This window comes from Lepidochelys olivacea (genome assembly GCF_965140295.1).
Source record: "Lepidochelys olivacea isolate rLepOli2 genome assembly, chromosome: 1".
In the NCBI taxonomy this organism is placed as follows: domain Eukaryota; kingdom Metazoa; phylum Chordata; order Testudines; family Cheloniidae; genus Lepidochelys; species Lepidochelys olivacea.
In genome coordinates this window covers 212284445-212297782 of record NC_140411.1, presented here as the reverse complement: position 1 = coordinate 212297782, position 13338 = coordinate 212284445, and the positions used below count along the sequence as shown (strand labels likewise).

Below are 13338 nucleotides of genomic sequence, written 5' to 3'. Positions count from 1 at the left end.
GACATTCTGGTAGTCAGGACCAACGAATCCAGCACTTCATGGCCAGCAAGTCTTTACGGTGATGGGTTGGTACCATCAAAGAGTCTATTAAGGAGCTCATACATGGTGTCACTGAGTGACTCTCCTACAGTTTAGGAATCAGTGCAGATGTTGAAAATGGCAGCTCCTCGCTCCTTCACCCCTTGCCCTCATGACAGGAAGCTTTAAGTGAACTTAAGTCTTTAGGACCCATGTGCAAGGACATACCGGACTTGGACAGTCGGGGAGGGATCCCTTTTCATAGATATTTAGGGCAGATGGGACCATTATGACCATCTAGTCTGACCTCCTGCACAACGCAGGCCACAGAATTTCACCCACCACTCCTGAGAAAAACCTCTCACCTATGTCTGAGCTATTGAAGTCCTCAAATCATGGTTTAAAGACTTCAAAGAGCAGAGAATCCTCCAGCAAGCGACCCATGCCCCATGCTACAGAGGAAGGCGAAAAACCTCCAGGGCCTCTTCCAATCTGCCCTGGAGGAAAATTCCTTCTCAATCCCAAATATGGCGATCAGCTAAACCCTGAGCATATGGGCAAGATTCACCAGCCAGATACTACAGAAAATTCTTTCCTGGGTAACTCAGATCTCACCCCATCACAGGCCATTGGGCCTATTTACCATGAATATTTAATTACCAAAACTATGTTATCCCATCATACCATCTCCTCCATAAACTTATCGAGTTTAATCTTAAAGCCAGATAGATCTTTTGCCCCCACTGCTTCCCTTGGAAGACTATTCCAAAACTTCACTCCTCTGATGGTTAGAAACCTTCATCTAATTTCAAGTCTAAACTTCCTGGTGGCCAGTTTATATCCATTTGTTCTTGTGTCCACATTGGTACTGAGCTTAAATAATTCCTCTCCCTCTCCGGTATTTATCCCTCTGATATATTTATAGAGAGGGATCATATCTCCCCTCAACCTTCTTTTAGTTAGGCTAAACAAGCCAAGCTCCTTGAGTCTCCTTTCATAAGACAAGTTTTCCATTCCTCAGATCATCCTAGTAGCCCTTCTCTGTATCTGTTCGAGTTTGAATTCATCCTTCTTAAAACATGAGAGAGCAGGACTGCACACAGTATTCCAGGTGAGGTCTCACCAGTGCCTTGTATAACGGTACTAAAACCTCCTTATCCCTACTGGAAATACCTCTCCTGATGCATCCCAAGACCGCATTAGCTTTTTTCACAGCCATATCACATTGGTGGCTCATAGTCATCCTGTGATCAACCAATACTCCAAGGTCCTTCTCCTCAGTTACTTCTAATTGATGCATCCCCAGCTTATAACAAATTCTTATTAATCCCTAAATACATGACCTTACACTTCTCACTATTAAATTTCATCCTATTACTATTACTCCAGTTTACAAGGTCATCCAGATCCTCCTGTAGGGTATCCCTGTCCTTCTCTAAATTGGCAATACCTCCTAGCTTTGTATCATCCATAAACTTTATTAGCACACTCCCACTTTTTGTGCCAGGTCAGTAATAAAAAGATTAAATAAGATTAGTCCCAAAACCGATCCTTGAGGAACTCCACTGGTAACCTCCTTCCAGCCTGACAGTTCACCTTTCAGTAGGACCCATTGTCTCCCCTTTAACCAATTCCTTATCCACCTTTCAATTTTCCTATTGATTCTCATCTTATCCAATTTAACTAATAATTCCCCATGTGGCATGGTATCAAACGCATTACTGAAATCTAGGTAAATTAGATCCACTGCGTTTCCTTTCTTTGGAAACGGACGTGGAAGGAGATCTGTCCTCCTGCTTGTGTGTGCCCCTTATCCAGGGCTTCTGATGAGAGTAATTCCTTGGGTTTAGCAGCTCTAGCTTCTATTCCTGAGTTTTGGCTTAAAAGAGCACAGCTTATCAGTTGAGGTTGATGTACCATGGTGTGGAAGAGGGAGTCTCACTGGCCCGGTTCTGACTGAGGTCTCAGCCTTCTCCATATGTTTTCTTAGCTGGAATTCTTGAGCCTTGTAGGTTCGTGGGGGAAACAAATGGCAAATGCTGCACTTAGCTGAGATATGCGCCTGTCTCAGACTATAGAGACTGCATTAGTGCTCATTGCTCACACAGAAGGAGCAGGGACAGGAGACAGTTCTTAAGCCCTGGAACTCTGGGCATAGTCTTTGTCCACAGGGAGGGAAAAACAAATTTAGTTATACTAACTATACTATACTAAAATACTAAAAGCTATTTACAACATGTTTGCAGGTTTGTTAAGACAAAAAGAAACGCAGAGAAATCAGGCCATGCAGTGGTAAAAAGGAACTGGAGAGGCATCAGTCCACACCACCTCTTATACTCTTGGGTTTAGAACACAGGGAGAACAACTGCACAGGCAGAGACCAACAAAACACAGCTTGCTAGAATCTCTGATCTCAGGCATATAGTACACATGCATTCCCACATCTGGAATACAGATGGGACCGCACTCTGAGAAGAGCTGTATGTTCAGAAAGTTTATGACAAGGGAGATGCAGCATGCCATCTCCAAGGTGATGTATGACCCTGCAAACTGAGCTCCTGTAAATCTCAGCTCTGCCATTTCCTCATTTACATGGTCAAAAGGCTACATGGTTGGTTTAACACAGAAGACAGCAGAGGAAATAAAACCAGTTTTATTTCTTATTAATAACTAAGACATTTGTGAGATATTTTGTCACAGAGCATGGCAAGCAGAAGTTCGGGAAATGGGAGTCACTTTGCTTGGGGTTTCATCCTCTATCAATTCGGCACAGAGTTCTAAGAGGGAGGAAGCAGAGTATCAGTCACTAAGGAGACAGCATACCCATAGTATCAGAGGACATAAACAAGGGGCCAAGGCTACTGGTAACCCAGAATATAATCTGCAGCTCCCTGCAGTGAGGGGGCGTGGCCTCCTTCCCAGATGGACAACTGCAACTGCCCCCTGGTGGGCAGACCCAGGACACCCATGCCTGCCTCACCAGAAGCAGAGGCCAGAGGAGGGGGGACAGGAACCCGAAGTATAAAAGGCAGGCCCCTCCAGCTCAGTTGGAGGAGCCACTGCAGGAGGACGTCACTCATCCGTTGCTAGAGGTCAGTCCCGACAGCAACTGCTGCAGCTCCCAAGATCTAGAGGGAATGCCAGAGCTGTGTTGCTGACTGACAGCCATCCAGAGTGTTGTGGCCAGATTTCCCTGCTGACCCAGTGGCAGGGCCCTGGGCTTAGATGCAGTGGAGTCAGTGGGTGGGCCAGTGTCCCCGTACCCCAGCCACCTCACCCGTGGCGGCAGCCTCCCCACCATAGACCAAGAGGCCTGCATTTTTCAGCGGTCCACCCTGTTTGAAGGCCTGGGCCTATAGATTTGCTGCCCAGTCCTGTCTGAGGGCTTGGGCATAGAGACTCATTGTTCTGCCCTGCCCAAGGGCTGGGGCTTATAGACATTACTGCTCTACCCCGCTGAGTGACAGAGACCCCAGTGCTAATTCCACCCTGAACTGTGCCCTCCCTGAGGCCTTGTAGCAAAAGGTCATGGCCTCCCTTCCAGACGGAGAGCTGTGAATGCCTTACACCCCCAAGAGATGATGGGACTATTTGGGATTGGGAACCTAGGAGGAACATGCAAAGAATGCCTGAGAAGAACTTTATTATTAGAGCTGAGTGAATAATTGATTTTTCAGTTCGATGGTCTAACGGAAAAATCCATAAAAAATTCAGTTTGTATTGAACTGAACAGAATTTTTTGTTTTTCTTGATTAAACAAAAATTTTAAAAAAATGGCCAGGATGAAGAGAGTGTTGACATTTTCAAAGCGAAATATTTTGAAAGTGTCAGTTCAAAGTATGCCAACATTTGACCTTTCCACTTTCCCCCCTTAGCTGGAACTATTTGCGAAATTTGACCCAAATTCAAAAAATAAATAGTTTGAGGTTCCAAAAAAGAAAACAAAAAAAACCCACACACACACACCCAACAACAAAAAAAAAGCCAGCTCTCATTACAACATGGGCCTTAGCAGCGGCAGCAACAACCCGCAGGATTCCATTAAAGGGCAGTCCAGGCTTCTTCCCCCACACCTCATAGCCTTCTAGCATGCGCAGAGTCCTTACCATCCTCAGAGCTGTTCTCCTCATCACTAGAGAAGGTGATAGCAGGTTTCTGAGATGAATGGCGCTGCGTGGCACCCCGGCAACGCCTGGGCACATGGGGTTGAGGTGTGATGAAAGAAGAGTCTGCATCTCTGTTGGCTATGCTCATGGGACGGCGGCAGGAGCCTGCAAGAGAAGCAGAGAGGTGAGGGGTGAGAAACCCACAGCTGCTCTGCCTGGATTGCAGAACAGGAGGGACAAAGAGGCCAGGACTGTGCTGCCTTTAGGAAGAACATACCAGTTACTTGTCTCTTCTTTCCTGGTTTTAGCAGGGGAGTCTTGCCTCCCTCCTGGCATAGAAGCTCCTTGGGAACCTCTGTAGAATCCATACCATGGTTGTGGCAGGCATGGAGTTTCTGCTCCATCTCCTCAATCAGAGCCTGATACAATGAGACAGAAGCTGATAAGTGGGGAGGGATTCCGTGCTGCAGCCCAGATTCCCCCCGAACCCCTCAGCAAGCTCAGCAAACCCACCTGGGGAGTTCCTGGGGAGTTCCCTACATCTTAAGCTTTGTGATCCTTCATCATGGCCTAGAAGCAGCTATATCTAGTCTTCCAGCTCATCCTGATTTTGGCCATTCCCATACCTACAGTACTAGTATGGAGAAGTACTCTTCCAATCTCGGAATTAGTTATCAGATTCTCACCTTGATCTCCGGTTTGGTGACCGACCTGCGGAGTCGGCCCAGTGCAGCTAGGAAACAGTTATAGACAGTCAGGTCATGGAGCTTGTCAGCAAAACAATCAAAATTATCTTGCATCTTGCGGAGGCCTCGTTCAGAGAGAGGAAGCAAAGTGAGACAGTGAGAAAGGTCTCGATACTGACGCTCTGTTCTGGGGAAAACAAAGATTGTCTTCAGCTTCAGAGCGAAGGAGCACCTACTAAGCAGAGTTGCTCTATAACAGGTGTAATCTTATAAAAATCAGTTAAATTCTATGAATCCTATACATTCAGTTAAAGGGCAGAAGGAACCATTAGATCACCTAGCCCAGTGGTTTTCAACCTGTGGTCTGTGCACCCCTGGGAGTCCACAGGCTTTGACTAAGATTTCCAAAGTAGTCTGCTCCTCCATTTGAAATTTTTTTAAGGGTCCGCAAATGAAAAAAGGTTGAAAACCACTGATTTTGTCTGACCTCCTGTATATCACAGCCTATTAAGTTTCACCTAGTTATTCATGTTGAGCCCAATAGCTTGCTTGACTAAAGACATCCAGTCTTGATCTGAAGGTATCAGGAAATGGAGAACAGAAAAATTACTTATCTTACAGTAACTGTGGTTTGAGATGTTCTAGTCCGTGTGGATACCTCATGCACCCGAGCTCAGAATCTTTAAGTAGTAGTGTCAGTCAGAGCTCTGGATACAGCCAAAGCGGGTAGCTTCTTCCCTTGTGTGAAGTGTCATTTTGGGAAGAAAGCAGATGAGCTGATTGAGTTCCACTTAAAATCAAACTACTTTGGGAATTAATCTCATACGAGGTTTGAGTACCATCTTGTCCTTGTAAAACTAGGTATATATAGGCGTTTAGATCCGAGTGCCTGAGAGCACATTCACTTTTGGCCAAGGTGATGGCCACCAAAAAGATCAGTGTGGGTGATATGATGGATACAGCACTGAGTGGAGCTCAAGAGAAAACTTTCATACAGTGCCCTAGGAAGATGATATTGAGATCTCATGAATTTCAACAGGAGTTTGAATTTGTGGGTGATTCTTCCCCAGACAATAATGTGGTTGTTACTTCAGCTTCATCCCCCTCTGATAATGCTATCCAATTCCACTATAAACTTTGCAATTGCTTTCACTAGCTTTGGAAAAAGCCACTCATCGGATTTTCAACATTTTAGAACGTTAGAGACAAGATTGGAGAGGTAATATTTTTTTGGACCAACTGCTCTTTTTTGATAGTTGTTTTGGGTTTCTTGATGATCTCCAGGTAGGTTTTCCTTCCAGGGCGTGGGAGCATCTGATTTCTTTTTTGAGGTGGTTCCTTCTGGAATATCTTAGAAAATTATTGGTTTCCCCCTGGCTTCTCTGAGTAAGAGTGGCCAATTATCAAGCAGCAATGTTGAGAGATCAATTTCACCTTTTGGAGAAGATTTCATTTTTCACCAGAAATCTTTCAGAGGATTGATGGAAATTGATGTCCTCAATAGAAAAAGTCAGAATGTTGAAATACATGCACTTAAGAGTGCCTTCTGATATTTCAGACACTGCTTCCAGATTGATTGCTTCCTCAATGCCGCTCTATAGGTGTGCATGGTTAAGATCTTTGTTGTTACCCATAGAGACTGTCTAGAATACAAGACTTTCCTTTTGAAGGGGATGGTCTCTTCAGTGCTAAACCTTATGAAGTTTTAGAAAAAAATGGAAGAAAGTCTTCCACTAATCTCAGTCTGCTACAATCTTTTAGAAGGAAATCTGCTCCTATGTTCAGATACCATGTTCACTGGACTGCAACAGTCTGACAACAAAAATTACTACACGATCCCAGGAGGGGAGACTGAAGCCTGAGCCCGTCCAAACTCTGCCTCCCTGGGTCGGGGTGCAAAGTCAAAGCCCGAGGGCTTCAGCCCCAGGCAGGGGGCCTGTAACCTGAGCCCCACCACCCAGGGCTAAAGCCCTCAGACTTTGGCTGTGGCCCCAGGTGGTGGGGCTCAGGCTTCGGCCTTGGGCCCCAGCAAGTCTAAGCCAGCCCTGGCAACCCCATTAAAATGGGGTCCCGATCCACAGTTTGAGAACCACTGCCATAGGCAGTACTGTCCACCCTCTTCTTCCTCTTCCTGTTATGACCAAAAAAAGACAAATACCAGTCGCGGCAACAATCCTCTCCTCAGTTGAGGAAGAGAGCCTTCAAACCTCAGATCAGAACAAAGAGTTCTTCAGCTAAGTCTTCATTGCCTAATATCCCACCACAGGTTTGACAGGAAAATTGAGGGTTGCAAAACGATCAGAGGTCTACCCATATATTTGGAGACTGCCTGTCATTTCTACAATGTATGGAAGACTATCACCTTGGACAGATGGGTCTTAGACACAATAAGGATTTGAACTGGATAGTTAAACCTTTCCTTCCCTCATACAACCCCCCACTCTTCAACTCCCTTTTTCACAAGAGGGTACTAAGGACATAAATACAAACTATTACAAGCAACAGCAATAGAGGAAGTTCCATTAAGTTTCAGAAACATGGGATTTTCCTCATTTTCTTATCCCAAAGGACAGGTATCTTAGACTGATTTTAGATCTCAGGAATCCGAACAGATACATCTGAAAGTTCTAATTCTTGTATCACTTATCCCCTCCCTTTCTACTTTGGATGGATTCGCTGCTCTCGATCTCAAAGATGCTTACTCCCGTATTTCTACAATACTATCTCAATGCAAATATCTTCATTTCACTCTTGGTCAGGACTATTTTCAATGTAAGTCTTTCCCGCTGTGCTCAAAATTTTTATCAAATGCCTTTCTGCGGTAGCAACATATCTGAGCAGATTTTGTTTTGTTTTCTTCTTCCCATATTTAGATGATTGGCTCCTAAAGGCTTCTTCTGAAGAGGAAATGAGAAACACCATTCAGTTCACTTGTTCCCTGTTCAAGAATTTGAGACTTCTAATAAACGAGAAGAACATTGTCACCATCTCAGAGAATCTCCTTCACTGGTGCAATCCCTGAGAAATGTTTATTAAGTTGCACTCCAGCATTCAGAGATTACTTCCAAAGCCCTCTCAAAGTGGGTCATGACCCTATTTTAATGAGGCCTAGTAAAGTCACCCCAACATATGTGACTAAGAATGAGGCCACTTCAAACACTGGGTATCAATGAATCCCAAACTCAGTATGGGTGGTGTGTTCAAAATATTCAAATACTGGAGTGAGGATTCTCTCTAACATGGTGGCTGAGATCAGAGAATGTTCTCAAAAGGAGGTTATATCCTCCTAGTGGGGAGGCAATGAGGGAGGCAACCTAGTGACAGAGGATGTGGAAAAAGCTAATGTACTCAATGCTTTTTTTGCCTCTGTCTTCACTAACAAGGTCAGCTCCCAGACTGCTGCGCTGGGCATCACAAAATGGGGAAGAGATGGCCAGCCCTCTGTGGAGATAGAGGTGGTTAGGGACTATTTAGAAAAGCTGGATGTGCACAAGTCCATGGGGCCGGACGAGTTGCATCCGAGAGTGCTGAAGAAATTGGCGGCTGTGATTGCAGAGCCATTGGCCATTATCTTTGAAAACTCGTGGCGAACCGGGGAAGTCCCGGATGACTGGAAAAAGGCTAAATGTAGTGTCAATCTTTAAAAGAGGGAAGAAGGAGGATCCTGGGAACTACAGGCCAGTCAGCCTCACCTCAGTCCCTGGAAAAATCATGGAGCAGGTCCTCAAAGAATCAATCCTGAAGCACTTGCATGAGAGGAAAGTGATCAGGAACAGCCAGCATGGATTCACCAAGGGAAGGTCACGCCTGACTAATCTAATCACCTTTTATGATGAGATTACTGGTTCTGTGGATGAAGGGAAAGCAGTGGATGTATTGTTTCTTGACTTTAGCAAAGCTTTTGACACGGTCTCCCACAGTATTCTTGTCAGCAAGTTAAGGAAGTATGGGCTGCACTATAAGGTGGGTAGAAAGCTGGCTAGATTGTCGGGCTCAACGGGTAGCGATCAATGGCTCCATGTCTAGTTGGCAGCCGGTATCAAGTGGAGTGCCCCAAGGGTCGGTCCTGGGGCCGGTTTTGTTCAATATCTTCATAAATGATCTGGAGGATGGTGTGGATTGCACTCTCAGCAAATTTGCGGATGATACTAAACTGGGAGGAGTGGTAGATACGCTGGAGGGAAGGGATAGGATACAGAAGGACCTAGACAAATTGGAGGATTGGCCCAAAAGAAATCTGATGAGGTTCAATAAGGATAAGTGCAGGGTCCTGCACTTAGGATGGAAGAATCCAATGCACCGCTACAGACTAGGGACCGAATGGCTAGGCAGCAGTTCTGCGGAAAAGGACCTAGGGGTGACAGTGGACGAGAAGCTGGATACGAGTCAGCAGTGTGCCCTTGTTGCCAAGAAGGCCAATGGCATTTTGGGATGTATAAGTAGGGGCACTGCCAGCAGATCGAGGGACGTGATCGTTCCCCTCTATTCGACATTGGTGAGGCCTCATCTGGAGTACTGTGTCCAGTTTTGGGCCCCACACTACAAGAAGGATGTGGATAAATTGGAGAGAGTCCAGCGAAGGGCAACAAAAATGATTAGGGGTCACGACTTATGAGGAGAGGCTGAGGGAGCTGGGATTGTTTAGCCTGCAGAAGAGAAGAATGAGGCGGGATTTGATAGCTGCTTTCAACTACCTGAAAGGGGGTTCCAAAGAGGATGGCTCTAGACTGTTCTCAATGGTAGCAGATGACCGAACGAGGAGTAATGGTCTCAAGTTGCAGTGGGGGAGGTTTAGATTGGATAGTAGGAAAAACTTTTTCACAAAGAGGGTGGTGAAACACTGGAATGCGTTACCTAAGGAGGTGGTAGAATCTCCTTCCTTAGAGGTTTTTAAGGTCAGGCTTGACAAAGCCCTGGCTGGGATGATTTAACTGGGAATTGGTCCTGCTTCGAGCAGGGGGTTGGACTAGATGACCTTCAGGGGTCCCTTCCAACCCTGATATTCTATGATTCTACTGTAATAGTTACATCAGATGTGTCCTCCAACCAACTTTGGAACCATCACAGCAATTTATTAATTTAAGGCCTTTGGAATCACCAAGAATGCCATTTGCACATAAATGTGTTAAAACAACTGAGGGCCATCTGTCTAGCTCTCAAGTTGTTCCTCCTACAAGTAAAGAATTCAATTGTTCAAGTTGCCATGGATAATATATCAGCAATGTATTATGTGACGGAGCTTGTTTATTTTAAACTTTGCAAGGAGGCGATAAAGCTATGGGACTGGTGTATTCTACACAGCATTTATTAGTGGGAGATCACAACAAGATTGTGGATTGGCTGAGCAGAGATTCCATGCAGCTGTATGAGTGGTCACTGAAGGATTCAGTGATTCAGGTTATTTTCAACTTTTTGGGCTGCTGAAATATCAGTTTTTTTGTCACCAGATTAGATACCAAATAGCCTAGTCTTTGTTCAAGAGCGGGCTCAGACAGTTTGTATCTGAGTTGTTGTAGCAACCTTGTTGGTCCCAAGATATTAGAAAGAAGGTGGATAAGGTTTTATCTTTTATTGGACCAACTTCTAAAGACCAGGTGGTTCTTAGACCTCACCCCAGATTTCTTTCTAAAGTAATTTCTGACTTTCATGTTAATATTGTGACAGAGTCAGGCCAGATGGCTTCAGGAGAGTGATAGAAGGTAGATATATTAGCCCCAGATTAAGCAGATCCCTTTCCCCCTGAGTAAGATAATGGGCTGTTCCAGAACAATCAGGAAGTTGCTGGAACCAATTAAGGAATGTTAATTAGGACACCTGGAACCAATTAAGAAGTTACCAGGATCAATTAGGACTGATCAGGGCACCTGGTTTTAAAAAAGGACCTCACTTCAGTTAGCGAGGTGTGTGTGTGGAGCTGGGAGCAAGAGGCACGCAAGAAGCTGAGAGCGAGGTGGTGTACTGCTGGAGGATTGAGGAGTACAAGCGTGATCAGCCATCAGGAGGAAGGTCCTGTGGTGAGGATAAAGAAGGAGTTGGGAGGAGGCCACGGGGAAGTAGCCCAGGGAGTTGTAGCTGTCATGCAGCTGTTACAAGAGACACTATAGACAGCTGCAATCCACAGGGCCCTGGGCTGGAACCTGGAGTACATTGTGATCTAGCAGGCAACAGCTGGTCACTGACCTCAGAATCAGAGGATGATGTGGAGTAGTCCTCCAGAAAGGGAGGTGCTCTCCAGTAGATGTAGAAGATACTGAACAATTTGGTACCAGAACACTGGCATTAAAGAGAGTTGGTCCCAACAATCTTGAAGGAATGAGCAGTGAAAGCTGTACTGAGGATATCATTATCCTTGATCATTATCATTATCTTTGAAAACTCGTGGCGAACCGGGGAAGTCCCAGATGACTGGAAAAAGGCTAATGTAGTGCCAATCTTTAAAAAAGGGAAGAAGGAGGATCCTGGGAACTACAGGCCAGTCAGCCTCACCTCAGTCCCTGGAAAAATCATGGAGCAGGTCCTCAAAGAATCAATCCTGAAGCACTTGCATGAGAGGAAAGTGATCAGGAACAGCCAGCATGGATTCACCAAGGGAAGGTCATGCCTGACTAATCTAATCGCCTTTTATGATGAGATTACTGGTTCTGTGGATGAAGGGAAAGCAGTGGATGTATTGTTTCTTGACTTTAGCAAAGCTTTTGACACGGTCTCCCACAGTATTCTTGTCAGCAAGTTAAGGAAGTATGGGCTGGATGAATGCACTATAAGGTGGGTAGAAAGCTGGCTAGATTGTCGGGCTCAACGGGTAGTGATCAATGGCTCCATGTCTAGTTGGCAGCCGGTATCAAGTGGAGTGCCCCAAGGGTCGGTCCTGGGGCCGGTTTTGTTCAATATCTTCATAAATGATCTGGAGGATGGTGTGGATTGCACTCTCAGCAAATTTGCGGATGATACTAAACTGGGAGGAGTGGTAGATACGCTGGAGGGGAGGGATAGGATACAGAGGGACCTAGACAAATTGGAGGATTGGGCCAAAAGAAATCTGATGAGGTTCAATAAGGATAAGTGCAGGGTCCTGCACTTAGGACGGAAGAACCCAATGCACAGCTACAGACTAGGGACCGAATGGCTAGGCAGCAGTTCTGTGAAAAAGGACCTAGGGGTGACAGTGGACGAGAAGCTGGATATGAGTCAGCAGTGTGCCCTTGTTGCCAAGAAGGCCAATGGCATTTTGGGATGTATAAGTAGGGGCATAGCGAGCAGATCGAGGGACGTGATCGTTCCCCTCTATTCGACATTGGTGAGGCCTCATCTGGAGTACTGTGTCCAGTTTTGGGCCCCACACTTCAAGAAGGATGTGGATAAATTGGAGAGAGTCCAGCGAAGGGCAACAAAAATGATTAGGGGACTGGAACACATGAGTTATGAGGAGAGGCTGAGGGAGCTGGGATTGTTTAGCCTGCAGAAGAGAAGAATGGAGGGGGGATTTGATAGCTGCTTTCAGCTACCGGAAAGGGGGTTCCAAAGAGGATGGCTCTAGACTGTTCTCAATGGTAGCAGATGACAGAACGAGGAGTAATGGTCTCAAGTTGCAGTGGGGGAGGTTTAGATTGGATATTAGGAAAAACTTTTTCACTAAGAGGGTGGTGAAACACTGGAATGCGTTACCTAGGGAGGTGGTAGAATCTCCTTCCTTAGAGGTTTTTAAGGTCAGGCTTGACAAAGCCCTGGCTGGAATGATTTAACTGGGAATTGGTCCTGCTTCGAGCAGGGGGTTGGACTAGATGACCTTCTGGGGTCCCTTCCAACCCTGATATTCTATGATTCTATGATTCTAGGATATGGAGATCTCTCTGTTGGCTAGGTATGCTTTCCCCGTCAATAGTGCTGGAGAGGCTGCTGGTACCAGGGGGTTTGAAGCATGGATAGTTAATACTATGATATTACAAGTAGAAGAATCTGATGCCATAGAAGACATCGCTGAAACAGATTGTGTTACTACAGCAATCTACAAAGTTGTCAATACGGCTAGTGGCTGTCTGGATGAGCTCAGTACCAATGAAGTCAATATCACTGATTTTGTGCTGGGAGAGACCTGGGGTAAGCCTTTTCCCACAGGGCCATGACCAGAAATCAATATTGAAGCTCAGGGACCTCTTGCAAAATTTTGATGTCAGAAGGCCTGGAATTTTTACAAGCCTGAACAGCAGGACTGGAGGCGGTGATCTGCACCGCTAGTCCATGTGATGTTTAAGCTCCCATATGAGGTCTGACCTAAGGCTTGACAATAAAGAGGATGAAGCTGCAGGGACTGACCTTGACGCTCCTCGATCTTTAGAAGCATCCAATGGTGAGAAGCCAGGATCGGAGTCAGTATGAATGGACTATTCAATTAGAGATGCCATGAGGCAGGACTCCCTAGCCCACTGCGTCCTTTTTGAAAATGACCAACAGGTGTCAACAGGGTCAGGGATGTGACCCTCCCCTAGGCAAAATAAGCACCAGGTGTGCCCATCTTTTAACATAATAGA

General features: G+C 45.7%; 1 protein-coding gene across 4 annotated transcripts in view; it reads right to left on the bottom strand.

Moving 5' to 3' along the window:
* Positions 1–2655: 2655 nt before the first annotated feature.
* NCAPD2 (non-SMC condensin I complex subunit D2) overlaps positions 2656–13338 on the bottom strand; it is a 61001-nt gene continuing 50318 nt past the window's right edge. For 3 of the 4 annotated variants that reach the window (XM_084617659.1, XM_084617658.1, XM_084617660.1), the window contains exons 28-31: positions 4811–4997; positions 4402–4543; positions 4125–4289; positions 2656–2795 (exon numbers count right to left, since the gene is read on the bottom strand). In XM_084617659.1, coding sequence (XP_084473785.1) covers positions 2713–2795; positions 4125–4289; positions 4402–4543; positions 4811–4997 — 577 coding nt within the window. In that variant the 3' untranslated portion in view covers positions 2656–2712. Of the gene's footprint in view, positions 2796–4124; positions 4290–4401; positions 4544–4810; positions 4998–13338 lie in introns of those variants that run through there. The other variant, XM_084617661.1, reaches the window with a different exon arrangement.